This window comes from Coenobita brevimanus, chromosome 83, assembly GCF_032717465.1.
Source record: "Coenobita brevimanus isolate Jiangsu-jjx chromosome 83, ASM3271746v2, whole genome shotgun sequence".
Taxonomy (NCBI): Eukaryota; Metazoa; Arthropoda; class Malacostraca; order Decapoda; family Coenobitidae; genus Coenobita; species Coenobita brevimanus.
Window position 1 is genome coordinate 2,679,382 of NC_137036.1, and position 25,972 is coordinate 2,705,353.

A 25,972-nucleotide genomic window follows, 5' to 3' on the forward strand; every position below is an offset into this window, starting at 1 on the left:
CTGCACAGGCTTAATCCGATTGGAGCTCCTTTTTTAATCTTTTTGCAATATTATTGGAAAACAGGCAGAGTTCGGAATTGGCAAGATTATGACAGTAAAATGCAACAACGCCTTAGATGCAGGATAAGATCATAAGAATAACAAATGCTACAGTGTAAAAATGAAAACAAAGCCAATAATTGTGTGCAATTACCATTTATTTTATGGCTATAACAGCACTAAGTGTGAAAAAAAAAAAAATGGCTGAACAAGAGGAAAAGGCAGGACATTTTAGCTGGCTGCTAGCACTAAACCAGCCAAGTTGGCAACACTTGCCAGCGGATGAAAACAACGAAAGTCAGTCTCTCTCTCTCTCTCTCTCTCTCTCTCTCTCTCTCTCTCTCTCGTCATTACAGAGTTTAATAGTATATTAAATTGCTCCGACAGAGGACTGAGTGGCAAGAGTGAAAGATGAGTTTTGGGCGAGAATAGAAGCATGTATGGACAAATTTGAGAGGAACGAGAGAGTGCTTTTGATTGGAGACATGAATGGCAAAGTTGGGAATGTACAAGCGGATGGAGTGGTTGGTCAGTGGGGTGTGCCAGCTGAAGCAGATGGGAATAGTAGTGCTTTGGTGGACATCTGTGCTGGTAAGGGGTTGGCAATAGCCAACACCTACTTTCGACATAAGATGATCCACAGGTATACATGGAGAGTAATGAGGAGGATGGATGGTGAACTTGTTGAACGAAAGGCAATGATAGACTACTTGTGTGTGGATGAGCAAATGAGAAGACAAGTGTTGGATGCAAGGGTGTGGAGAGGGTGGGGGAATGGAGTCTCGGACCATCACTTAGTGATGGCCAAGGTAAAGCTGCAAAGAAAATGGTTGAGGAGACGAAGGGGAAGACAGGAGGAAACAGCTCCTGTGAGAAGAATGGAGAATTTGCAAGATAGTGAGAAAATGGCAGAGTATAAGAGCATAGTGGAAGAAAGATTGGGAAAGTATGAGCTAGAGCAGATGGAAGGGGTGGAAGACGTATGTAAGATATTTACGGAAGAGATAGGTGCAGCGTGTGAGATGGTTTGTGGAGTGAGGAGGAGATGCAAGGGTGTGCAAGGGACAGCATGGTGAAATGATGAAGTGAAACGAGCTGTGGAACAAAAGAAGAAGGCATATAGTGAATGGTTAGCGAGTAGAGGTAGGGGAGAAGATGAGAGACAGAAGAGAGAGGTATATGTGAGCAGGAGAAGGGAGGTTAAGAGACTGGTGAAGGAGAGTAAGAAGAAAGTGGATGAAGAGTTTGGGAGGAATCTGAGTGTGAAATGGAGGGAGAATAAGAAATTGTTTTGGAAGGAGGTAAAGAAAGTAAGGCAGTGTGAAAGGGGAAATAGTAGGGGAGTGAAAGATAGGAATAATAGATTGTTGGTGGAGAAGAGAGAGAAATTGAGGAGATGGAAGGAGCACTTTGAGGATTTGTTGAATGTAGAGAGTGAGAGCAGTGTGAGTATAAGTGGTTGGGGAATGGCTGGGAGAAGAAGAGATGAGAGGAGGGAGGAAGAGATCAGTAGGGCGGAAGTAGTGGAAGCAATGAAGAAGATCAAGTTGGGAAAGGCCCCAGGAATTGATGGAGTGTGTGGTGAAATGCTGAGATATGGGGATGAGATTGTTGTGTTTTTTTTTTTTTTTTTTTTTTTAATGCGAGGAAGAAGGAACCAAAGGCCATGAGCCCGCAGTAACAGTTCCCTCCAAGAGAAAAACAAAATACAATAGAGAGCCAAATTCAAGATCCGATCATTTTGAGATGCCTGGACACACTTCGTTTGAAAGACTGGAGATCATAGGCAGCAGGAAATACAGACAGAGGGAGACAGTTCCAGAGCTGACCTGTTGCATAAATGAAAGACTGGGAGTAACGGTTAACTCTTGCATTAGAGAGTTGGACAGAAAAGGGATGAGAGTTTGCTGCCAGACGGGTGCTACGCGCCTGTCGTAGAGGTGGAGGAATGCAAGCAGACAGTTCAGAGGAGCAGTGACCATTAAAGTAGCGATAGAAAAGAGATAAAGATGCAACAGTGCGGCGAAGAGACAGAGGTTGAAGGGAGTCAGTAAGAGGAGGAGAGTTAATGAGACGAAAAGCCTTTGACTCCACCCTGTTGAGAAGAGCTGTATGTGGGAAGCCTCCCCACACATGAGAGTTGTACTCCACACAGGGGCGGATAAAACCCCTGTATAGAGTCAACAATTGTGCAGGGGTAAAGAAAGAGTGGAGTCGGCATAGCACACCCAATCTCTTGGAAGCAGATTTTACAAGAGATGTAATATGATCTTTCCAAGATAAGTCCCGAGTAAATGAAACCCCAAGCATGTTCAAGGATGATGCAGGATTAAGCTGAATATTATTAAACATTAGTGGGTATACCTGTGGAAGATTTTGTCGGGTTGATAGGTGTAAGAACTGAGTCTTAGATGCATTAAAGACAACCATATTATTTTTACCCCAGTCAGAGATACGAGCCAGGTCAGACATTAGGTGTGTCATAGCCTCATCCCTTGTTTGTTGAAGTAACTGTTGAGATGGGCGTTGCGGGAACCGAATGGAAAGGTGAAGGGTGGAGTCATCAGCGTATGAGTGGATAGGGTTAGATGTACAGCTTAGAAGATCATTGATGAATAAAAGGAAGAGAGTTGGTGATAGGACAGAGCCCTGAGGAACACCACTGTTGATAGATCTAGGAGAAGAACGATGGCCGTCTACAACAGCGGCTATAGAACAACCAGAAAGGAAGCTAGCGATGAAGGCACAGATACAAGGATAGAAACCGTAGGAGGGCAGTTTGGAAATTAAAAATTTGTGCAAGACTCGATCGAAAGCCTTTGAGATGTCAAGTGCAATGGCAAAGCTTTCGCCAAAGTCCCGAAAGGAGGATGACCAGGAGTCTGAAAGGTAGGTGAGAAGATCGCCAGTGGAGTGTCCCTGACGGAACCCATACTGACGATCGGAAAGAAGGTTGTGATAGGAAAGATGTCTTAAAATTTTTCTATTAAGAATTGGCTCGAAAACTTTTGAAATACAGGACGTTAAAGCAATTGGATGATAGTTGGAGGGTTGGGAGTGGTCACCCTTCTTTGGGACTGGCTGAATGAGAGCAAACTTCCAGCAAGAAGGAAAGGTACAAGTTGACAGACAAAGGCGAAAGAGTTTGCCTAGGCAGGGTGTCAGCACAGAAGCACAGTTCTTGAGAACAACAGGAGGGACCCCATCAGGCCCATATGCCTTGTTAGTACTGAGGCCAGTGATGGCAGAAAATACATCAACTGAAGAAATTTTAATGTCAGCCATGAGGAAGTCAGAGGGGGGAAGTGATGGAGGAACAGCACCGGAATCGTCTAAGGTGGAATTGGAGGAGAAAGTCTGTGCGAAGAGATCTGCTTTATCAGTAGAAGAAATAGCTACAGAACCATCAGAGTAGAAAAGAGGAGGGAAGGATGATGAGGTAAAGTTGTTAGAAAGATTTTTGGCAAGGTGCCAGAAGGAGCGGGAAGAATTCGAGTTGGAGAGTTGAGAGCATTTAGTATGGATGAAATTATTTTTAGTAGAGCGAAGAACAGACTTAGCACGATTCCGGGCAGAAACGTAAAGATGATGTGATTCAGGGGTGGGTTGGCTCCGGTACCTTTTGTAGGCCCTCTCCTTGTTGCGGACAGCATTAGAATAAGCGTGATTAAACGAAGGCTTTCTTGGGTTAGTCAAATGATATGAGAAAGGAATGTATGCTTCCATGCCCGAGAGAATAACCTCTGTAATGAGCAAGGCACACTCAGATGGCTCACGGCCATGGAAGCAATAATCATTCCAGGGAAAATCAAAGACGTACTGCCTGAGGGCCTCCCAGTCTGTGTCTCCAAAATGCCACAGACGACGTTTCCCTGGAGGGTCCACAGGCCGTACCGGAGTGATAGGACAGGTTAAGGTAATAAGGTTGTGATCGGAGGAGCCCAACGGAGAGAAAAGATTAACAGAGTAAGCAGAAGGATTAGTTGTGAGGAAGAGGTCAAGTATGTTGGAGCTCTCTCCAAGGCGGTCAGGGATACGGGTAGGGTGCTGTACAAGCTGCTCTAGGTCATTAAGGATAGAAAAGATGTAGGCTTGTTCACCAGATGGATCCGTGAAAGGAGAGGAGAGCCAAAGGTGGTGGTGAACATTGAAATCTCCAAGAATGGAGATTTCAGAGAAAGGAGAAATGGACAGAATGTGTTCCATCGTAGAAGTAAGATAGTCGAAGAATTTTTGATAGTCAGTAGAATTAGAGGATAAGTAAACAGCACAGATATATTTAGTCAGAGAATGACAGGAAAGCCGAAGCCAGAGTGTGGAGAATTCAGAAGAATCAAGTTCAGGAACACGAGAGCAAGATAAGTCGTTGCGTATGTATACACAACAGCCACCTTTGGCTTTGAAATGAGTATAGAGAAAGTAGGAGGATACAGAAAAGGGTTTGCTGTCAGTTGCCTCAGACAGCTGAGTCTCCGTTAGAAAAAGAAGGTGAGGTTTAGAGGAGGAGAGGTGGTGCTCAACAGAGCGAAAGTTAGATGAAAGGCCACGAATGTTGCAGAAATGAAGAAGAAGAGAGTCAGACAGTGGTTCCAGGCACCTCGAGTCGTCACCGGGAGAGGGGCAGATGGCGGGGGCATTTATGGTCCCCCCCCGGGGACTCCGAGGCTTGGTGAATCGACGCCATTTTTGGTGAATTTTGAATAGGAAGTGTAGTGTGTACTGTGCATGTAGTTTGGTGAAGATAGTTAGAGAAATTTGTGCTGGAGAGCATGCTGGCCTACTCTCTGTGTAACTGAGACACTGAAAAAGTTCAGCAAAGGGGGATGGTCAGGAACTAGTCCTGAGGGCTGATGAAACGGGAGCTCCAGCACTCCCTGTCATCAGCTTTCCATCCACCTCGGGAGTACTACCCTGCTCGACTGGTGCTACAGTTGTGTAGATTGGCTTGGGAAGAGGGAAGGGTTCCAGAGGACTGGAAATCAGGTATAATTGTTCCTTTATACAAAGGAAAAGGGGAGAGAGAAGTATGTGGTAACCATAGGGGTATTTGTCTACTTAGTGTGACTGGTAAAATATATGGTAGAATACTCATTGATAGGGTTAGGCATATGACAGAGGAGCTAGTTGAAGAAGAACAAGGGGGATTTAGGAAGGGAAAAGGGTGTTTAGATCAGATATTTGTTCTAAGATGTTTAGTGGAGAAGTATCTAGAGAAGGGAAAGAAAGTGTATGCTGCCTTCATGGACTTGGAGAAAGCTTATGACAGAATAAATAGGCAAGGTATGTGGAAGGTATTAAGAATATATGGAGTGGAGGGGAAATTGTTGAATGCTGTGAAGAGTATGTACGAAGGAGCTAGGGCTACGGTGCGAGTGGATGGTGAGCTGAGTGAGTTCTTTGATCTCAGTGTGAGACTGAAACAGGGTTGTGTGATGTCTCCCTGGCTGTTTAATATATACATGGATGGGGTTGTAAAGGAGGTGCAAGGTAGGGCAGTGGATGTGGGGGTGGCTCTAATGAATGAGGGTGAGATTTGGAAGATTCTGGTGTTGCTGTTTGCTGATGATACAGTATTGTTGAGTGAAGATGGATGGGAGTTGCAAGGTTTGGTGAATGAATTTGAGACAGTGTGTAGGAGGAGGAATCTGAAAGTTAATGTAAACAAAAGTAAAGTTATGGTGTTTGAGAGGAATGAAGTCACAGAATGTACAGTGAGGTTGGATGGTGAGGATATGGAGAATGTGAGTGCATTCAAGTACTTGGGTAGTGTGATGAGTAAGGATGGAACTTTGGGGGATGAAGTGTGTGAAAGGGTACAGCAGGGAAGGAAGGTTGTTGGTTCACTGAAAGCAGTGATGAGAAATGGGAAGTGAGTATGGAAAGTAAGAAGTCACTGCATGATAGTATTGTGATCCCTACCCTGACGTATGGAAGCAAGGCGTGGACTTTGCAAGAGGGGAACAAGTCAAGAGTGAGAGCAGTGGCAATGAGCTACTTGAGAGGAGCATGTGGAGTGACATGGAGGGACAGGTTGACGAATGAAGAAGTGAAGGAACGTTGTGGGGTGGATGTGGATGTGGTTGAGAAGATTAGGAGAAATACACTGAGGTGGTTTGGACATGTGGAGAGAAAGGAGAATGAAAGACTGACTAAGAGGGTGTATGTAGGTGAGGTGGAGGGAGGGAAAGGGAGGGGTAAACCGAGGATGAGGTGGAGGGATGGAGTTGAGAGGTATATGAGGGAGGGGGGGGTGAGTTGGGGGGAGGGTAGTCAAATGGTGGGTGACAGAGCGACTTGGAGGCGTTTTGTCTGCGGCCACCCTTTGTGGGATTAGGGCGTCGGGCTATAGATAGATAGATAGAAATTTTTTGAGAAAAAGCAATGGAAGCTGAAACTCAGGACTTTTGGATAATTTTTAAAATTCCTCCCGGACGAAGATTTTGACACCTAAGTGCAGGACATGTCTGGGAAGATCTGGACGTATGGCAACCCTAGGCCTTTGGTTCCTTCTTCTTTGTGTTAAAAAAAATCTGGTTATGGTGTCTATCTATTTACCATATCTATCTGTGTTTCTTCATCCGTGCATCTATCTATTTATCACCACAGGTTAGATTAATAAATGTTATTTATATATTCTACATATCTATTAATATGTCTGTCAGTCTAGCCATCCACCTAACCATTTTCTGTCTCTCACTATCAGTCAGCCTACCTGTATGAATTTCTTTATGTATCTATCACTACAGGTTAGATAGGTAGCCTCAATTCGTTTTTTAGTATAATCTAAGTATCTATCAGTATATACCATATGTTTTGTGCAGCTGTCTATCAGTGTGTCTAAATATTATCTGTCACTACAGGATAGATATATATTCTTAAATATTTTCAGCATAATCTTTGTCCTGTTGTGTGTTAATGTATCAACTTATCTATCTGTGTAGCTGTCTCTATCCCTCCATCTACTTATGTCTGTCCATCTGTCTATCTGTCTGTCTATCTATCTGTCTGTCTGTCTGTCTAAATTAATGTCAGTCTGTTTGTTTGTAATGGCACAGGTTTGGTGAGGAAGTGTATGGAGGTTCACTGTCTGTCAATCTATCCATCCATCTGTCTGTGTATCTATCTGTCCATCTATCTGTCTGCTTATCTGTCCATCTGTCTGTCTATCTGTCTACATCCTCATCTATATCGGCACAGGTGTGGTGAGGTACGGGGGTTCGCTGGTGGACATAGGGAAGTTGATGCAGCAGTTGGAGAAATCAGAAAATGCCCGAAGCAACACAGAGGAGAAGCTAAAGGAATTACAGAAGGAGTTAAGTAAGTGTTTTGTCTCCTTTAGTTTCATTGGTATTCTTTTTCACTGTCTGTCCTCTTCGTTTCCTGTATCTCCCATCTTTCCTGTCACTTTTTATTACTCTTCTTTCCTTTTCAGGTGGCTTTACATTGAGTGACAAGCCTAATGGTTTCCTGTAAGCCAGGAAACGATTTACAACCATATACCTGTATTTGCCGGTGTATAAGGCCGAACTGTGTATAAGACTACTCCAAATATTTCCATACAAAATGTGGGTTTAGTGGTACTTTATACTGTGTGCCTAAGACCAGCCCCAACTCTTTAGACACTGGCAGCTTGCTGGCCCAGTAATGCCAGTCCTTCATCACTCTTCCCACTGACCTGTGAGGTGATAACTATTACCACCTTGCTATACAACTTGGCCTTTGGTTAGGTGTTACCTTAAACCAGCTTCTTCTCTGGGTTTTACAGGCTATCTAGGCAGCATGTGCCAGCTCCAGTATCTAAATTGGTTATACATTTAATATTCCAGTATTAACTCATAATGTATTAAAAACTTAAAATCATGTTACCATTAATACAGTAGGTTAAAAGACTATATCAGATAGGTATATGTGTAGCCACAAAACTTGGTGAAAGTTTTTTGGCCTGTATGATGCAGTCAGGATTCCGTGGGCCAAGCGTGGCCCATTGAATTGGGGAAATTTAGGCTGTCTGGACGTTGCTACTCCTCACCCTGCCCTCGGGTGGGAAGGGAGGTCCCGATGATCATAATAATGATGATGATAAAAGAAAGTTACATTTTATTAAAGTCATCACATGAACTGTCAGTGATTAAAAACCTTCATAATCAGTATCATCCACATCTGACATCATCAGTTCGGGTTAAAGTTTGCAGTTCTTTGTTGTAAGGATCAGACTTTGAATTCAAAGGTGTAGCCTCGGCATTGGCTTCCTCTTCCTAATCTGCCCCAAAATGTCATCTGTGCCATCCATTGAATTGGATATTCTACATTTCTTGAAGGAGTTGATGACTGTTTCTACAGAAATATCATTCCATGCCTTGATAATAAAATCACACAGCACATTAGACCTGCAGCACACACATTCCCACCGTTTGTATATGACTTTTTGCCGCTGATCATCCACTCGTTCCGTTGCTCATGAATGCGGTCTTTGAATGGTTTATTCAGACGGACATCAAATGGTTCTTGGACTGAAGTTAATCCATCAGGAATAACAGCAGTGGCACTGTTGTTCTTGCATTGCAGGGTTTTGTTCTCTCTGTTAAATGACTTTTGAATCTGTCCCATGCTATCAGGCTATGCTGTTTAGCCGATCCTGGTCATTTAGGCTGTAAGTCATTTAGGCTGTAACGTTCAAATAGGTTAGGTTGTTTTGGCGCATTGGGCGATTTGATCATTTGCCAGTTTGGACATTACAACCTAAATGACTTATGGCTGAAACAACCGGGACCTGTTTTTGCAGTCCACCAGATTCCATACACCACACATGCTCAGTCCACAGTTTCATTCCATGTTCGTCCATCCAACCCCCATCCTCCCTTTCTCATTGACGTGAACGAAAATTCCAGCTGGGATCTTTATTTTTGGTATCGTTTTTCTTTTGAAAATAATCATTGGGCTCAGCTTGGTTCTGTCTGGCATACACAAAAGTGCTACTGTAGGGCATGTGTTGTTGTGTCCTGTTGTTGTCACTAACACTGTTTTTGCATCTCTCAATTTGATTTCCAGCCATATCAAAATTCTTTGGTTTCATTCATGTTGCTAATGTTGCTTAGTGGATATCCGTGCTTCTTGCATAGACCTGTGGCGTACTGTGGGAAATTGTTTGTTGGGTGGCAAACAACCCAGCCAGTCACTCTCAGACCCAGAGACACATGCTGGTGTTTGTGGCGTTCGCCCAGCAGGCTACTCACCTTTGTTATGTCCTCATGGCTGTCTCCATGGAGATATTTTTATAAAAATTTGTCTTTATGTAGAAAACAAGTTGAGTTTGATGATGGTGTTAGTAATTTCAAAAGTTTTTGACACTATGTGTACTATATTAGCAAAACAATGGTCAAGGTGAGTGTTTGGCAATGTTCCCCATCACGCCTATGGATCCCATAACCACAGGATGTAAAGGTTATGATTTTTTACCCAGTGTTCAGGGTGATCCCCCATTTTGGGCAATTTTTTATGAGGTTCAAGAGTCATCTTATGCACCAGCATATACGGTAACCAACCCATACATGTTCCCTATGTCAATAAATGGGTTGGCGGAGGGTTAGTGCTCCTCCCTGTAAAACAACTAACTCAAAGACACATGGCCTCCCCATGCAGGATTATAGCATCTGGCAATAGATAGATAGATATCTTCATTACCACCTTTGTTTTCACCTGATGGAACTGTGACATAATTTGAATGCCAAAGAAATCTTTAAGCAACACACAGAAAAGGATCCAGCAATTTCTGAAGCGTAGAGTAACTTTGAATGCTCTGTTTGTTATTTTTTATTGCACTTCTTTCTGTGGTAGATGGGGACACCCAACATCCACTTACTCAATATAGGGATGCCCTACGGTCACTACACTGAGTGACATGCCAAGTGGTTTCCTGTACGCAGGAAATCATTTACCACATTGGGTGGTAACCTTCATATAACTGGAATTTTTTGGCCGGATTAAGGGTCCCCCAGATTGTCCCATCTAAAATCACTTAATCATGGCAGTTTTGGAGGACCTCGGAGGGCCCAATACCTGCCCAGGACCCCAACCAGATGGGCAGATTTCCATGGCCATGTGGAATGTGAGAGGTGTGAATGAGGAGAGCAAGAGGGTGGAAGTGGTGAATGTGTTCAAGAGTGTGAGATATGCTGTGATGGCATTGTGTGAAACCAAGATGAAAAGGTGCAAAGTGGAGGAGTGGGAGGGTGTGAAATGTGTAAGATCGGGAATGAATGGGAGAGGAAGATATAAGGAAGGAGTTGCGTTGTTGATGAATGAGGTGTGGCAGAGTGGAATGAGAGACTACAAATGTGTTAGCTCGAGATGTATGTATGTCAAGTTCAAGTTTGAGAAGGTGAAAGTGGCAGTGATTGTGGCATATGCACCATGTGAGGACAGGAGTGAGAGAGAGAAAGACAGGTTTTGGGATGAGCTGGGTGAAGTATAATGGGAGAAATGCCCAGGAGCTATAAAGTGATTGTAGTGGGGGATATGAATAGAAGAGTAGGCACTGATCCTGAGTATGACATAATGGGTTGCTATGGAGTACCAGGAGAAAATGATAATTGGAAGCAACTAAAGGATGTGTGTCAGGAGAGGAGGTTGTGCATTTGTAACTTGTGTTTCAAACACCGAGATGCACATAAATTTACATGGTATAGAGGGAACGGGAGTCATGCTAAAGGAAGCCTGATTGATTACGTGCTCATAGAGAGGTCGATGATGGAATAGTTGCTGATACAAGGGCCGTGAGGGGACGATGTGGAGGTATGTCAGATCATAATTATGATTGTGGTATGCAAGATCAAGCTGAGAGGAGTGAGAGGAGTAGTCAGGGAGAAAGACTGAAAGTCGAGAAGCTGAGGATTAAAGAAATGGCAGATAAATACAGGACCAAAGTAGGGGAGGAGTTAGAATCAGTGAATTGGAATGAAATGGCTATGGACAGCCTGGAGAATGCATATAGGGATTGCTTAGTTAGGAATGCTGAAGTGGTGTGTGGTGTGGCAAGAGTAACAACAAAGAAGAGATACGGCAAAGTGGGATGAAGAGGTTAAGAGAGCAGGGGAGGAAAAGAGGAAGAAGTGGCTATAGTGGTTACGGGTTAGGGGTTCTGTTAAATAACTAAATATATTGAGAGCAAGAAACACCTAAAGAAACTAGTGAAGAGGAAAAAGATGGAAGTAAATGATGATCTAGGAAGAAAAATGAATGCAAATTACCCTGAAAATAGGAAATTATTCTGGAAAGAGATGCAGAAATGTAGAAGTGACAGCAGAAATGGGAAAGCGTGAAAGATGCAGGTGGTAGGTTAACCCATGGGGATGAAGTAAGGACTAGACGGAAATAATATTTTGAAAGCCTAATGAATGAGAATAGAGAGAGCAGAGCGGCTGTAAACATTGGTTTTGGGGATGTGCAGAGAAGGAACGCAATGATAGGAAACGTGACACTCGAACAGGTGAAGAGTGCTGTGAAATGACTGAAAAATGGGAAAGCAGCTGGGGTTGATGAGGTGTATGCAGAGATGCTTAAGTGTAGTGGAGAGAGTGGAATGAAGTGTTTGTTGGAAATATGTACGAAGGGATGGATGAGTGAAACTGTGCCTGCAGAGTGGAAAAAGGCTGTGATTGTACCCCTGTACAAAAATAAAGGTGAGTGAAGTGAGTGCAAGAATTATCGTGGCATAAGTTTATTGAGTGTGGTAGGGAAGGTATATGGAAGAATTATTATGGAGAAAGTAAGAGAGATATCAGAAGTCCTAATGAGTGATGAACAGGGTGGCTTTAGGAATGGCAGAGGATGTGTGTATCAAGTATTTACAGTGAGACAGATAATAAAGAAGGCATGTAAGAAGGACTATAAGGTGTTTATGTCATTCATGGATCTGGATAAAGCATATGACAAAGTAGACAGAGAAGGATTGTGGAAAGTTTTGGGCATGTACGGTGTAGAGGGTAAGCTGCTAGGTGCCGTCAAGAGTTTTTATGATGGTAGTGAAGCATGTGTAAGTGTTAATGGGCATCTAAGTGAGTGGTTCACGATCGGTGTGGGCGTGTGACAAGGTTGTGTGATGTCTTCATGGTTGTTCATTATATATATGGATGGGGCGATAAGAGAAGTAAAAACACGAGTACTGGAGAGAGGGATGGTGTTGGTAATGAATGGTGATGGATGGAATATCTCAAATTTGTTGTATGCTGATGATGCAGTACTGCTTGCAAGTACCGGACAAGAACTTGGTAGACTAGTGCAGAGTTTTGCTGATGAATGTGAACGTCGTGTCGTGAGAGTAAATGTAGAAAAGAGTAAAGTAATGGCTATTGAGAGAGAAGGTGACTCCCAGTGCAATGTTACAGTGAATGGAGAGAGACTGGAATTGGTGAGAGAGTTCAAAAACAGTTACTACTCGTTTTACGATGGGGTTACGTCAGGTCATACCTTATCGTATACCGATTTTATCGTAAATCGGGAGATTGAAACACATTATGAAAGGGGGGTTACGTCAACTCAGCTTCCCAAAGTCACCTAACCAAGACTGAAATAAAAATGACAACCCACCTTAATCACTTCCTCTGTTGGTCCAAGTTGTCTCCAAGACCAAAACAAACACTATCACACCAATACTGGCGGCGTTACACATGTACAGTAAATCGTTGCAACAACACAACACTCGCACTTGTGTAACGTTGGCCTGGTGCTACACAATGTACAGTATAGGCCTACTGTAGCACGATGCTTGGCTGAGAAGTGACGAGAGCTGGGGGGGGGGGGCACACGTGAATGAGTGGAAAAGACAGGGCTTTGATGGGATGGCAGGAATGCAACTGAACCAAAACAATGCTTTGCATGCTGGGGCCGTCATCTTGCCTGAGACAAGTGCCTGTCACCTTGCGTGTGCCTGGCGCTTCATACGAAATTTTCCGAGGGCAATATTGTTATAGCGGGAAATTCATTGGAAATCGGATTTTGGGATGGAACTTTTCTGTTATTGTTATAGCGAATTATCATAAACCGAATCAGCGTAAAACAAGTAGTGACTGTCCCTGGTACAGTGATAGAAAAGAGAGGAAAATGTGCAAAAGAAGTGGAAAGTAGAGTCACACAGGGGAGGAAAGTAGCTGGTGCAATGAAGGCCTTGATAAGAAACAGAGGCTTGAGTGTTGCGGCTGCATGAGGCTTACATGAAGGAGTGTGTGTGCCAACTTTAATATAATGGGAAGGCGGTGGCTGAATCGGTAGAGAGGCGGCCTGCAGTCCTAATGGACCCAGGATCGAATCCCGGCTGGGGCAGCGAACAGTTTAAGGATTTGAATTTCCTAAAAACGGACTTTCCTGATCTACCAGATGACCTGCTGACATGTCTTAAAAATACCCGTGCTAATACCAATAAACCAGTCCTGTATGAGACAGCCCTAGCATGTATTCAATATGGATGGTGGGTGTTAGTGCTGAAGTGGTGACATGTGGAGGTGTAGGAGGACTACTGGGCTTTGGGATAGGTCACTGCCCCTGAGAAATAGGTCCTGAAGCCTTTGCCCAGAGTCAGACACATAAAAAAAAAAAGAAAAAAAAATATGGATGAGAGACTATGGTGTGACATGAAAATGAAAAGTCAAGTGTGAGAGCAGTGGAGATGGGACTGCTGAGGAATATATGTGGAGTACAGAGAATGGATAGGATACAAAATAATGTGATTCGTGAAAGATGTGGAGTGAGGAAGTCTGTGGACACCAGAATCGAAGAGAGTGTACTGAGATGGTATGGTCATGTGGAGAGAATGGATAACAACAGAGTGGTGAAAAAGGTATGTCTGAGCGAATTTGAAGGAGAGAGGAGGTGAGGTAGGCGAAGGAGAAGGTGGAGGGATATGGTAGATGAGTGTGTGAGGAAGAGAGGTTTGGATATCGGTGAGGATAGGGAACTGACGAGATTGAACTGGCTGGATGAATGTTGTGAAGAGAAGCGCATGATCAAGGATTTGGCACCCCTTTATAACGTGACGAGGTTCGTATTGACTTTATTGGATACGTTTATGTGGAGCTACAGAATGTGGTGAAGGTTTTTTGACTTATCAGATAGAGCCAGGCTTCTGGGGACTCAAATGATGAGTGAATGGAAGCGTGGCCCATTGGACTGGGCAAACTTTGGCTGTCTGGACATTGCTACTCCTCACCTTGCCCTAGGGTGAGAAAGAAGGTCCGGTTGATGATGATGATGATGTTGGTGATTATTATCCATCCATCCATCATCCAATCCTACATTGCCCTGTGAGGAGCGGAGGAGTCCGGGGCTAGGCAAGTTGGTCCTGACATTATTATTGTGTTTCATTGGTGGGAAAAGTGGTGATTATGCAAATATTGATTTATTTATGGTATTTATTTATTTATTTATTTTTTTCAGTGAACACAAAGGATGATGCCAAGAAGACTTATGAAAAATGCAGTAAACTGACGAAAGAATTGAAAACCTCCAACGTAAATATCAAAACCATGGAAGAGGAATTACAAAAAGCCATGGTGAGTATGTACAGTATGGTGGTGGTGGTGGTGGTGTTTGTCATGTTGGTATTGTTGTCATTGTGGTGGTGTGAATGTTGGGAGTAGGATTGCAAGAGGCTGACCAGAAAAGACCTGGGACAAGGTCATAGAGTGTGACCTCAAGGATGAGGGACTGCAAAGGGATGCTGGCCGAGATTGAGCAGCATGGAGAGCCACCATTAGGTGACCAAGGGCAACTTATGCAGGCACGTTGGAGCATTTATAAACAAAACTAAACCTCCCTGGGTCAGTGGTAATTTACACATCTACCGCCTTGAGGTGAATGTAGCCGTGTATAATGATGTGTTTGTGTGTTTACAGGAGGACAACAATGTGTATCAGCGTGCCTTGAACCAGATCAAGTTGGTAATCCGACCTCTGGTGGCGGGACTGGACGTGGAGGATGAAGATCTTGGCTTGAGGGACATTAAGGACGTCAAAACAAAGACAGAGACGCTGGAAAACGGCAGCCTTGAGTAGTGATGATGCAGCCGCCAAGGGAACCCGGCTGATCATTTACCCTTCACTTTCGTATAATCCAGCCACCAAGGAAAGTAGGCTGGTCATCTACTTATCATCTCCTCCAGTCCAGCAGTGATGATCCAGCCACGAAGGGAATGAGGCTGGTCATCTACCCTTCACTTCTGTACGATCCAGTCACCAGGGGAAATAGGCTGGTTGTCTACCCGTAACTCAGTGGTGGTTAATATGGTTGGAGGCAACAAGAGGACAAAGATCTCAGACTAAGGGGCATAAGAACACCAATACAAAGCCAGAGACACTTGGAAATGGCCACCTTGAGTGGTGACTGGTGGTTAGAATGCCCCAGCTGAGTTTGGTCTGTCTCTGTATCCATCTGACTCTGTGTATCCATCTGTCTCTGTTTATCTATCTGTCTCTGTGTATCCATCTGTCTCTCTGTTTATCTATCTGCGTATCTGTCAGTCAGTCATCCATCCAGTGAGGGACTTATAAACCAAGGACAGATGCAGGAAAATAGCAGCTTTGAGTGTTGGTGGTGGTGTGGTTAGAGCGCACCAGTGAGAGGCACACCCTGGCAGAGGGTTGATCAGCCAGAGTTGACTGGAGATATATCAGTTATGTTGAGTGATGCCTTGAAGGGGAGTAGGGTGGTCATCTGCCCTTCAATGTAGCCGCCTCAGGTCTGTATACAGCCTTGTGTGGGTTTGATCCTCAAGAGGTGTCTGGAAGTTTATCAATCATGTAGTACAGCCAAGGGAAGTAGGCTGGTTGTACACCCTGAAATGTACTGGACTGTACTGGCCCAGCCTCACACCCTTACAACTGTGAAGGAGGTAATTGGCCATAACTGTGAAGGAGTAAGATGGCAACTGTGAGAAGGATGATGAGGATGTGATAATAAATTCAGAAGACATGACAAAATACTGGCAGGACATTGTCAAGAAACTTCTGCTTGTGGTTATACACTGACAGTTGCTCTCCAGATACTGCTTTACGTATACTACAAGGGTTGGGGTGCTGGCCAGGGATGCCTACATGCACTGGCACTCATATAACTGGCCAATTCAACTGTCAGGTGATACGCATGTCCGTTAACTACCTCCCTATCCCCTGAAAGGAGGATGGTACGCTGCTGGAGAAGGAAAACATAAGATTGCAGTCCACCAGGTCCTCATCAAGATCAACCTGGGACAATAATAACAACAGCCCTTATAGTCCTAAATCAAGAAGTTTGTATGATTGTATATAATACTGTATAATATATATGGATCACGGTATGTATATACAGCCTGCCTCACCCCAGCCCTGGGTGGGAAAGAGGGTGGGATGATGATTTTATGATGAATATAAATAATGACCAGCATTATGCTGTAGCTGTGTGTGTGTGTGTGTGTGTGTGTGTGTGTGTGTGTGTGTGTGTGTGTGTGTGTGTGCAAATTATATGGTGTTGGATAGGGACACCTTCAAGTGGTGGCAGCAGTACAACTGGGCGGTGGATCTACCCAGCCGTACAACTGTCACAGCTTCCTCCTTAGCCCCTGAAGGAAGTATGATAGACTGCAGTAAAGAAACTAAAGCCTTCAGTCCACCAGTTGGACACATTCACATGGTCCTCGAGGCACAACACAAATAATAACATATACAGGGACACGCCTCTGTACACTATATATTTACCATTTCCTTGTTATATGAGGCCATTGTGTGTGTGTGTGTGTGTGTGTGTGAGAGAGAGAGAGAGAGAGAGAGAGAGAGAATTTATTAAAAAAATGTCGGCTTTTAAAGAGGGCGGTGCAGTGTAGTTAGTTGCTGTGTAGTGGGTTTGTTTTCACCTGACAACTTGGCCACTCCCATAACTTGAAGACTTAGTTGTGTTGGTGTGAAATTTGTGTAGTTGTAGTTATGAGGTAAAACTGAGTCTCCTTGGTTGTTAGTCAGTTTGCAGTCATGATGGATCCAGGCCACTTCCATGACTTAATAGCACTAAATTGTTTCTTAAAAGGTGGTTGTAATGAGTCTCCTTGGTTACTAGTCAAATAACCCTCCAGTCTGACTACACCTGCCCTTGAACTGAGCTGAAAGGTGTTAGGAATCTTTTGTCAGGTTAGAACAAACACTGTAGTTAGTTGTGCACCATAAGTCTTTTTTTCAAGACTTAAATTATGTACAAACGATTGAATTAAAGGATAGATCAAGGCTGTATTATCAAAACTGAATGTGCACAGGTGTGGATGAGTCCCCAGTGGTTTACAAGAAGGGTTATATAAGGTGCTGAAGAGGAATGCCTTCATGTGGTGGCACTGATCTAACCAGGCTGAGCCACCCACCAATTATGCCAACATTGCTCATCTCCCTCCCTGTCCACTGCTATGCCAACATTGTCATCTCCCTTCCTGTCCACCATTTGGCAATGGCACTCAACTCTCTCCTTGTCCACCACTATGCCTACATTGTCATCTCCCTCCCTGCCTATCATTATGCCAACATTGTCATCTCCCGTCCTTTTGACCAGAGAGAGGATGTGAACAGCAGAAGGACATTTTCATCCTGCAGTCCACAGGGTTTCCACTCAGATAAGCCTGGGGCCACGACAAAACATTCTCATTGGCTTAAGGGACATCAGAACTTCTCCCCAGCCATCTTGTCTGCACATTACATCTCATCATCCACTTGTGTTACTGATGCAAACCCTTCAGTATTAAACCAGTATAAATGCCATACATGGGAATGTGTGGGTGTATTGTGGAAGATAAATCACTGAGGAAGAAATGCTAGGAAGTCTTGTGCTACTCAGAATTGGCCACTGATTTCTGAACTATGTGAGGATGAAATATGTCTGATTTTTCTCTGTCATTGCCAGCTGCATTTTGTAATATGGGATGCTGGCTGATTACATATAACAGTTACAAGTGTTAGTACATGTCTAACCTCTCTGTATCATCACTAACTGCACGCTGTAATGTGGGATGCAGGCAGATTATGTCTAAAAGTTACAGGTGTACCTTAAATGACCATCAGAAATGCGTTTGTGTGATGGCTTTGATTTAACCAGATGACTCCACTGCCCAGCTGTACAAGCATCCCTCAGCTCCATCCCTAATCCCTGGAAGGATGGCGGCCTACAGGAGAAGGGTAACATTAGCTTGCTGTCCACCAGGTCCACATTTCATATGAGCCTGGGACCACGACAGTGACATGTTATGCAGGCCATTCACATCAGCACATACGGGTGTTCCATAAATGACGTCAACTATCAGAGGATTGCTCACACCTTTGCACACTCCGTTTTAACTCTGTGGCGGATAGTATTTTTAGCTGTAAGATGAATGGCAAATATTTTTTTAAAAAGAAGTCTTCAAAGAGTTTTTATTGCCATATATCCAGGGATGACGATATTTTATAAGTAATTATTGATGATGATGATAATTTATTTAGTTATAAGGATGGGATGATGAATGAATGAATGAATAAGGATGGGATGCCTGGTGGTGTAGTGGTTAGAACACCCCAGTTGGAGTGACAGCCTTGCATGGGTTTAATCCCCAAGAGGTGACTAGAGGTGTTTCAGTTGTGTAATGCCATCCGGGGAAGTAAACTGGTCATCTACCTGTAAATGTACTGGACTACCCTGGCCTAGCCTCTGGCCCCCAACACAGAGGCTTTCATATCATGTAGAATGCCACCAGGAGCGTAGGTCAGTCTCCTGTCCTTAACTCCCTCGCTCCAGTGATGTATTTTTCACTGTATTATTGCAGTCTTTGGCCAGTTTTTTCCAGCCCTGGAGAGATCATTATGTACTGAAGGGGTTAGTTACGGCCTTCATTTACCCCTCCACTACGGCAGGTCTGGCAAAAGCTGAACAAAACTATCTTTAAGTGGCAAGAATGAATAAAAGGAATATGTCATAAGAGTCTTGGGGTTAAATATGGACTACAGTGGCCTAGCCTGGGGTCCCTGCTGCGTACATGGAGCAAAATAGTGCTGGTAATTATCATTTACAGTTACCATGGTACCGGAGAGGGACACCGTCAAGTAGCGGCGCTGTTATAACCTTGCAGCGGGACTGTTCACTTATGCAAATGTCCCTTGGCTCCCTTCCTGTCCCCTGAAAGGAGAATGGTGAACTGTAGGAGAAGGGAAACCAGCCTGCAGTCCACTGGGTTCATGTTAAGTGAGCCAGGGGCCACAACAACAACTACAAAAAGTTACCATAAGCCAAGGACCAATAGATAATAATTTCCTGTTGTAATTTAAGTTCATGTGTAGTCTGGAGTTCCTTATAACCTTGGCTTATGCCTGGTGGTGTAGTGGTTACAACGCCCCAGTTGGAGTGACGGCCTTGCATGGGTTTGATCCCCAAGAGGTGACTGGAGGCTTTTTGACCATGTAATGCCACAAAGGGGAGTAGGCTGGTCATCTACCCCTTACTGTACTGGACTGTGAGTGCTTAGCCTCACACCCCTACACCTCAGAGCCGGTAAAATGGGATGGGATGTTAGTTTTTTTTAATGAGCCACCACAAGACAGCGATACTTGTGGTGTACGTGATATTGTTACTTGGTTTAAACACTGGATGCTGATGATGTACTTTTAAATTTTAGTCTTGCTGTTTAAACACTATTTTATTGTTGTGGCCTGCAGTCCACTGGGTTCACAGTAACAACCCCGTCACCTCAAGATATCTCCCCTGAGCTGAGCAAAATAGTCGGCAGACAGCAAGAATAGGATTTAATAGATGTCCCCGGCCTCAGTGGGTTCATAAACACAATTGTCAATTAGTTTGTACAATTTTTCTAAATGGAGACCAATGTACTGAACATCAGCATCAATAAACTGATCAGTACATTTAGCTTTAATGTTTAATGTGCCTTTAGAGTCTGTTTAATGTATTATGTATATACTGTACAGTTTAACTTGGCCCTGTTTTCCAGCATATCCACATCAACACCACAATGCTCCTTCACTCCCTCCTTTGTCTGTCAGTATGGCTGTCAGGTGGCAGTGTGTTAATGACTCCTGCAATATGCTAATGTCTTCTTGTTGTGTTATAGCTACTGCCAGATGATTATTGTGTTACAGCTACTACCAGATGATTATTTGGTGAAGATGAGAATTTGTAAATGGAAGGGAAGGATTATATCTTTGTTAACCCCTTCAGTATGAGAGGCTCTTAACAAAGTTGCATTAAAAAAAAAAAAAAAAAAAAAAACTGGCTGCTGGAGAGAGGGCTTCATGTGGCACTGATATAACCTGATGGCTCAACTGCCAGATTAAACAAATGTCCCTAAATATCTTCAATATCTTCATCTTTGCAAGGAGGATTGTGGACTGCAGAAGAGGTGCTTCAGCCTGCAGTCCACTGGGCTGATATCTAGATGAGGCTGGGGCCACATCAACAGTAACAAGCCTGTTTCCCAAATCCTTGATTCCATGTTACTCAAACGTTTACTGTATTTTAATTTTTATTTCCCCTTTCCCTCCTCCATTGTGCAGTAGCCAAGCAATTAGCGTTTCTGCTATAAAATTGCTGTGCCTTTTTTGCCAAGGTTTAAATGCTGGTGCTGGTAGTTATGTTTAGGTATACAAGTGGGTAGCGCTGCTGGTACAAAGCTGCGCACAGGATAGTGCCACAGTTGGGATATGAGTGTGGACAGGGGGCACCACAGCACTCAGGTGTGACATACTGGCTGTCCCTTCCATTGACAGTTTGAAGAACAGGCTAGGTAAGTACTAGTAAATAATTTATTCAAGATTTTGTTATGGTTGTTTGTACGTGGTTTTTCGTTCTAACTGCTTCTGTACGTTCTTAAGCCCAGCTGCAGCCGAGTATTCTCTCTCTCTCTCCATTTAAGACTTCCTATTATTTAATGTATGGGCAGTGCATCCCCCCCCCCCCCCTGCAGAATAGAGCTTGACCCCCTATTTGTGAAAACCTACGCTACTGTCTCTGACCCACTGATACCTTTTATTTCATTATCAACTCCAGACTGTTAAATTTAACCTTTGACAGACTTTAGATTAGAGATGTCAGCTATAGCTTCAGTAAACCCAGTGTGAGTCCTTTTGTAAGTTGAATAACATACTTTATTTTAATCAGGATTCCGAGGGTCTGAAAGGTGAATGAGTGAGTGTGTGGCCATGTAACATTGGCCATATTGTTGGTTTGTTTTTCTCGCTATCGTGTTCTTTCCTTTTCCTGGCTTTCTGTACTCTTCCCGATTGTCCCATCTGCTGAAAAAGGGGATTAAAAAAAAAAAAAAAAAAAGGAAAGAGGCATGACGATGAAAAGAAAGCGCGGTAGCAGCAAAGATAAGTTAGAGAGGAAAAAGATGTCACAGGTAGGAGGTTAATAATATATAATAAAGCAAGAAACTGATTATATTTTATTTGATATTAATTGTTGAGAAAGAGTACTTATGCAACAAACGAAGGTGGTGGATCTTGCCACACCTTCAGGAAGTAAAATGATATACAATCACTTTACGTGTTTATTTAATTTGCATGTAAGTTTTTCTTTCTTATGCCGATGATATATACAAAATATTCAGTCTGAAATATGTTGATAAAAAGTAAATATGTTAGGCTTGTGTGACACTGGAGGATAATGGGAGCAACGTTGGAGGTGGACGAGTATGGAGGTGAGGGAAGCAGTTATTTATCAATTGATTCCGTTACTCATCATTTTTATTACAGTAGTTCTCATGGCTATGCATTAATTATTGCCTGTGCCATAGTGGATGTGTTAGTCGGTTGAGATGGGTTGTAGTTATTGTGTATCGGGATATACGAAGGTGTTTGCCCAGATCAAGTGTCCTTTTTAACTTCGTAGCTGTTATGTCAGGCGTTTTTCGGTCGGCGTCCCGCCGTAATAATGCCTAGGGTATAGCGGGATTCCCTTTCTAGACTGGAGCTTGGACACAGTATGAAAGGAACAGGGCATAAAAACACAGGGGAACACCCTTACACGTATATTAGCAAATTATCTGCTACAGAGCGGGAAGGCAATTCACACGATATGCTATAGAAAGTTAATCCACAGGCTGGGAGGTGGGTTATGTGTATCACACAGGATACGAGATAGACAATAGGCTCAATTTGGGTAAATAGGTGATACACAGTTTCACAGTCCTTATATGTGTGGCTCGTTTCACAGTGAGAAGGTGAGATAAGGTTTTTACTGTGTGTGGAGTAGTTCAAGAGTCCTTATTCTGGCACTGGCTTGGTTTCTGTTAATATAGAATGGCTATATACTGTCACAAGAGTTCTTGTTCTGACACTGGATTTTACCTCTCGTTTTGCACAAGGTGGATATGCACTGTCCCAAGAGTTATTATTATGACACTGAGTTTTACCTCTCGTTTTGCACGAGGTGGATGTGCACTGTCACGAGTCCTTACTGTGACACTGGACTTCACCTCTTATTTGCACTGCACAGTCTCTGTCCTTGTCTCTCACTTTCTGTCTGTGGGGACTTTGTATCACAGTCACTGGTCAGTCAGGGGCCAAGGGGAAGGGAAGGGGCCTGGGGACTCACAGATGTTGGCCTGGCGTTGGCAGTCCCTTGAGGAGTCCCTTCGTCCCGTGGCCACTGGACGACTAGCAGGGGCGTTGTTTCTCGTCGAGGGCTATGATTGGGTGTAGTGAAGGGCCCCTCACTGTCGGGGCTGGGGCCAAACAGGTTCTGTAGGCGCTTCCGCAGGCACCTGGTGGGGGAAGGGCGTCGCCTTCGTCAGGGAGGGGAGAGGTCTCACCCCGGGGTCCTGGGGGCACCCTCGAGGGTCCGTCGGCTGTGGTCTCCTTCCTGCTGTGCTGCTGTCAGGGTAGGGCTGCGGCGTTGTTCCCGGCAGGAGTCCATGAGGCGTGGGTCCTCCTCGGGGGCCGACTGGATAGAGTACAACCCCGGGGATAACACCGGGCCTCTCCACCAGTCCTCGGGTTGGAAGTCCTCCTCCTGGAGGTTGCCTTGATTCTGGTGGGTAGAGACAGGACCTGCACCCCCACTGGTGGGCAGGGCTGAGTGCAGGTCACCCTCACGTTGTGAAGTCACAGGGGGCAAGGGACTTTTGTGGCGTCCCTCCCTGGTACGGCTACATCCGTTGCTGAGGCCCCATGGGTAACAGATGGAGGACGGCTACAGGCCGTCCCTTCCCTGTCGGTGCAGCTACCGGCTGACACCGGGGCCCGACTACCTGACAGGACCGCAGATGAAGTGCAGCTACAGGCTATCGCTTGCTTATGGGTGCGGCTACAGGCCATCTCCTGCCTACTGGTGCGGCTACAGGCTGTCACTGATGTCGTGCCCTCCCAGGCAACTGCAGAAGGAGAGGGGGCATACCATTCTCTCCCCATGTGCAGCTTCAGGCCGTCACGGGTTCTGCAGGGGGGGTTCAGCAGCACTTAGAGCAGCTACAGGCTGTCTCCTTTTGGGCGTGGCTACAACTGTCACCTTATTAGTGTACAGCTGCAGGCCGTCGCCTTAGAGTGGCTACAGGCCATCGCCTTATTAGAGTGGCTACAGGCCATCACAAGGGTGCAGCTACAGGCTGTCGCCTTAGAGTGGCTACAGGCCGTTACAAGGGTGCGGCTACAGGCCGTCACCTTATTAGAGTTGCTACAGGCCATCACAAGGGTGCGGCTACAGGCCGTTGCCTTATTAGAGTGGCTACAGGCCATCACAAGGGTGCGGCTACAGGCCATTGCCTTATTAGAGTGGCTACAGGCCATCACAAGGGTGCGGCTACAGGCCATTGCCTTATTAGAGTGGCTACAGGCCGTCACAAGGGTGCGGCTACAGGCCGTCGCCTTATTAGAGCGGCTACAGGCCATCACAAGGGTGCGGCTACAGGCCATTGCCTTATTAGAGTGGCTACAGGCCATCACAAGGGTGCGGCTACAGGCCATTGCCTTATTAGAGTGGCTACAGGCCATCACAAGGGTGCGGCTACAGGCCATTGCCTTATTAGAGTGCCTACAGGCCGTCACAAGGGTGCGGCTTTAGGCCGTCGCCTTATTAGAGCGGCTACAGGCCGTTGCCTCATTAGAGTGGTACAGGCCATCTCCGTTTTTGAGCGGCTACAGGCCATCGCTGGGGTGCTGCTTGGAGCTGTGTTTTCAGCTCCATCCCGATCCTGGTGAGGGCTAGCTTGGCCGAAAGATAGTGCACTCGGACTGGGGTGGTGGCGCTGGGCGCACTCTGAGGAATAGAGGCATGCAGCCCAGTGGGACTTATGTCTGTATTGTACGGGCGTTGCGCGTGCGCCATATATCCCTCCGCAGTCTCCTTCTGGGGGTGTAGCGGTGTCCTCAGTTGCCATGGCTGGTATTTCAGTAGCCAAGCCAGGTGCTGGGTAAGTCCCTCCATGCTCACGTCATCCGTACATATTTTAAGACTGAATGTGGTCCTGTCCATGGGAAGGCATAGTAAAGTAATTTAGCATGGAAAGATGAGAGGATGTTTGTTAATGAGTATTTTGATGGGATGTACAGCCACATTGAAGGTAGTGAATCCCTTTAACCCCTTAGCTCCCCAGAGCTCCTGTGTGAGGGATTTTGCTGGAAGGGTGCTAGGCGTATCGCCCTCCACCTGTCGGCTCATGGTTCCCTTCTTTATTAACCCGTGCCGTCCCAGTGACGTGAATTAACGTCCTCACATGATGTGCACTCATGTCCCGGTGACGTGAATTAACGCGGCAACATTGCAAGGTCCCTAATTTGCACAATTTTCAATTTTCGCGAGTGATATTTGGCACGTATACACGGGACACCTTCCTCTATTCCTCTACAAGATGCCAAGCGGGGACAATGCCTTACACTGCATAACCTCCCCCCCTCTGCACGCCATTGTCTCGGCAATTCACCTGTTACCAGTGACCTGGCCAATAAAGACATTCAGGGCCAGAGTGATTCCCCAATCGATGACAATGTGGAGGACAAAGTTTACATAGCATTAGAGGAAGAAACAGTCAGAAATGATGATCAGGTAATGTGGGAAAAAAAAGGTCATGAATGGTGATGAGTTAGTGAGTGAAACAATGCTTATAATGCCTATATTACTGTTTGAAAACCAATATACTCTTGCACTACATATAAATTCGTACCAAGTAAATAAATAAATACTGTTTATGAGTGGATAAAATAGTTACCCTCCCACAGAACTCGTTTTCTTTGGTGCCAGCCTGTTAGAAAATCCAGTCAGGTAAGGAAGTACTCGTACCTAAATCGAGTATTTTAAACCTCAGGTCACCGATTTCTCTATGAATTTTCGATGTTTCTCACCAAAAGCGGATGTTTGAGCCAAAAAGAAAAAGGTCCAAAAATGTCGGGACTGGGGCGTACCACTGCCCAGAAAACGTCGGGTCGGGCGGGTTAAATTTGAAAATGCCCAGTTCCGTCCCATACTGGGAACGCTGGGCACAAAGAGGTTAAACCAATCATGGCCGATTTAAAATGCCGTAAATAGTCCTTCCTGTGCCTGATGTCGGAGTCCTAACCTTGGTATCATGTCAACTATATATATATATATATATATATATATATATATATATATATATATCCATCCATCATCCAATCCAACGTTGCCCCATGAGGAGCGTAGGAGCCCAGGGCTAGGCAGTTGGTCCTGACATTAAGATGAAAGTGACCAACCTCACTCATCCCTGAGTGGCACTGCGTGAGCAATAAACCCCAACCATCCCTTGGATATAAACCTTCACCCGATCAATCCGATTGGAGCACAATAATTACCCACTAAACCACCAGGTGCCAAAATTTGGTTAAATGGTTACCACCCAGCATAGTAAATAGTTTCATGGTGTACAGGAAATCATTTGGCTTGTCACTCAGTGTAGAGTCACCCATAGGCAGAAGAAGGAGGAGAGAATAAAGGAATG

At 44.7% G+C, this 25,972-nt stretch overlaps 1 protein-coding gene across 1 annotated transcript in view; it reads left to right on the forward strand.

The window, feature by feature from the left end:
• Window positions 1-15,163, forward strand: part of LOC145409863 (cell division cycle and apoptosis regulator protein 1-like) — a 129,146-nt gene extending 113,983 nt beyond the window's left edge. The window contains exons 21-23 of the mRNA XM_080280145.1: window positions 7,237-7,356; window positions 14,467-14,582; window positions 14,925-15,163. Coding sequence (XP_080136271.1) covers window positions 7,237-7,356; window positions 14,467-14,582; window positions 14,925-15,083 — 395 coding nt within the window. The 3' untranslated portion in view covers window positions 15,084-15,163. The remainder of the gene's footprint in view (window positions 1-7,236; window positions 7,357-14,466; window positions 14,583-14,924) is intronic.
• Window positions 15,164-25,972: the final 10,809 nt, after the last annotated feature.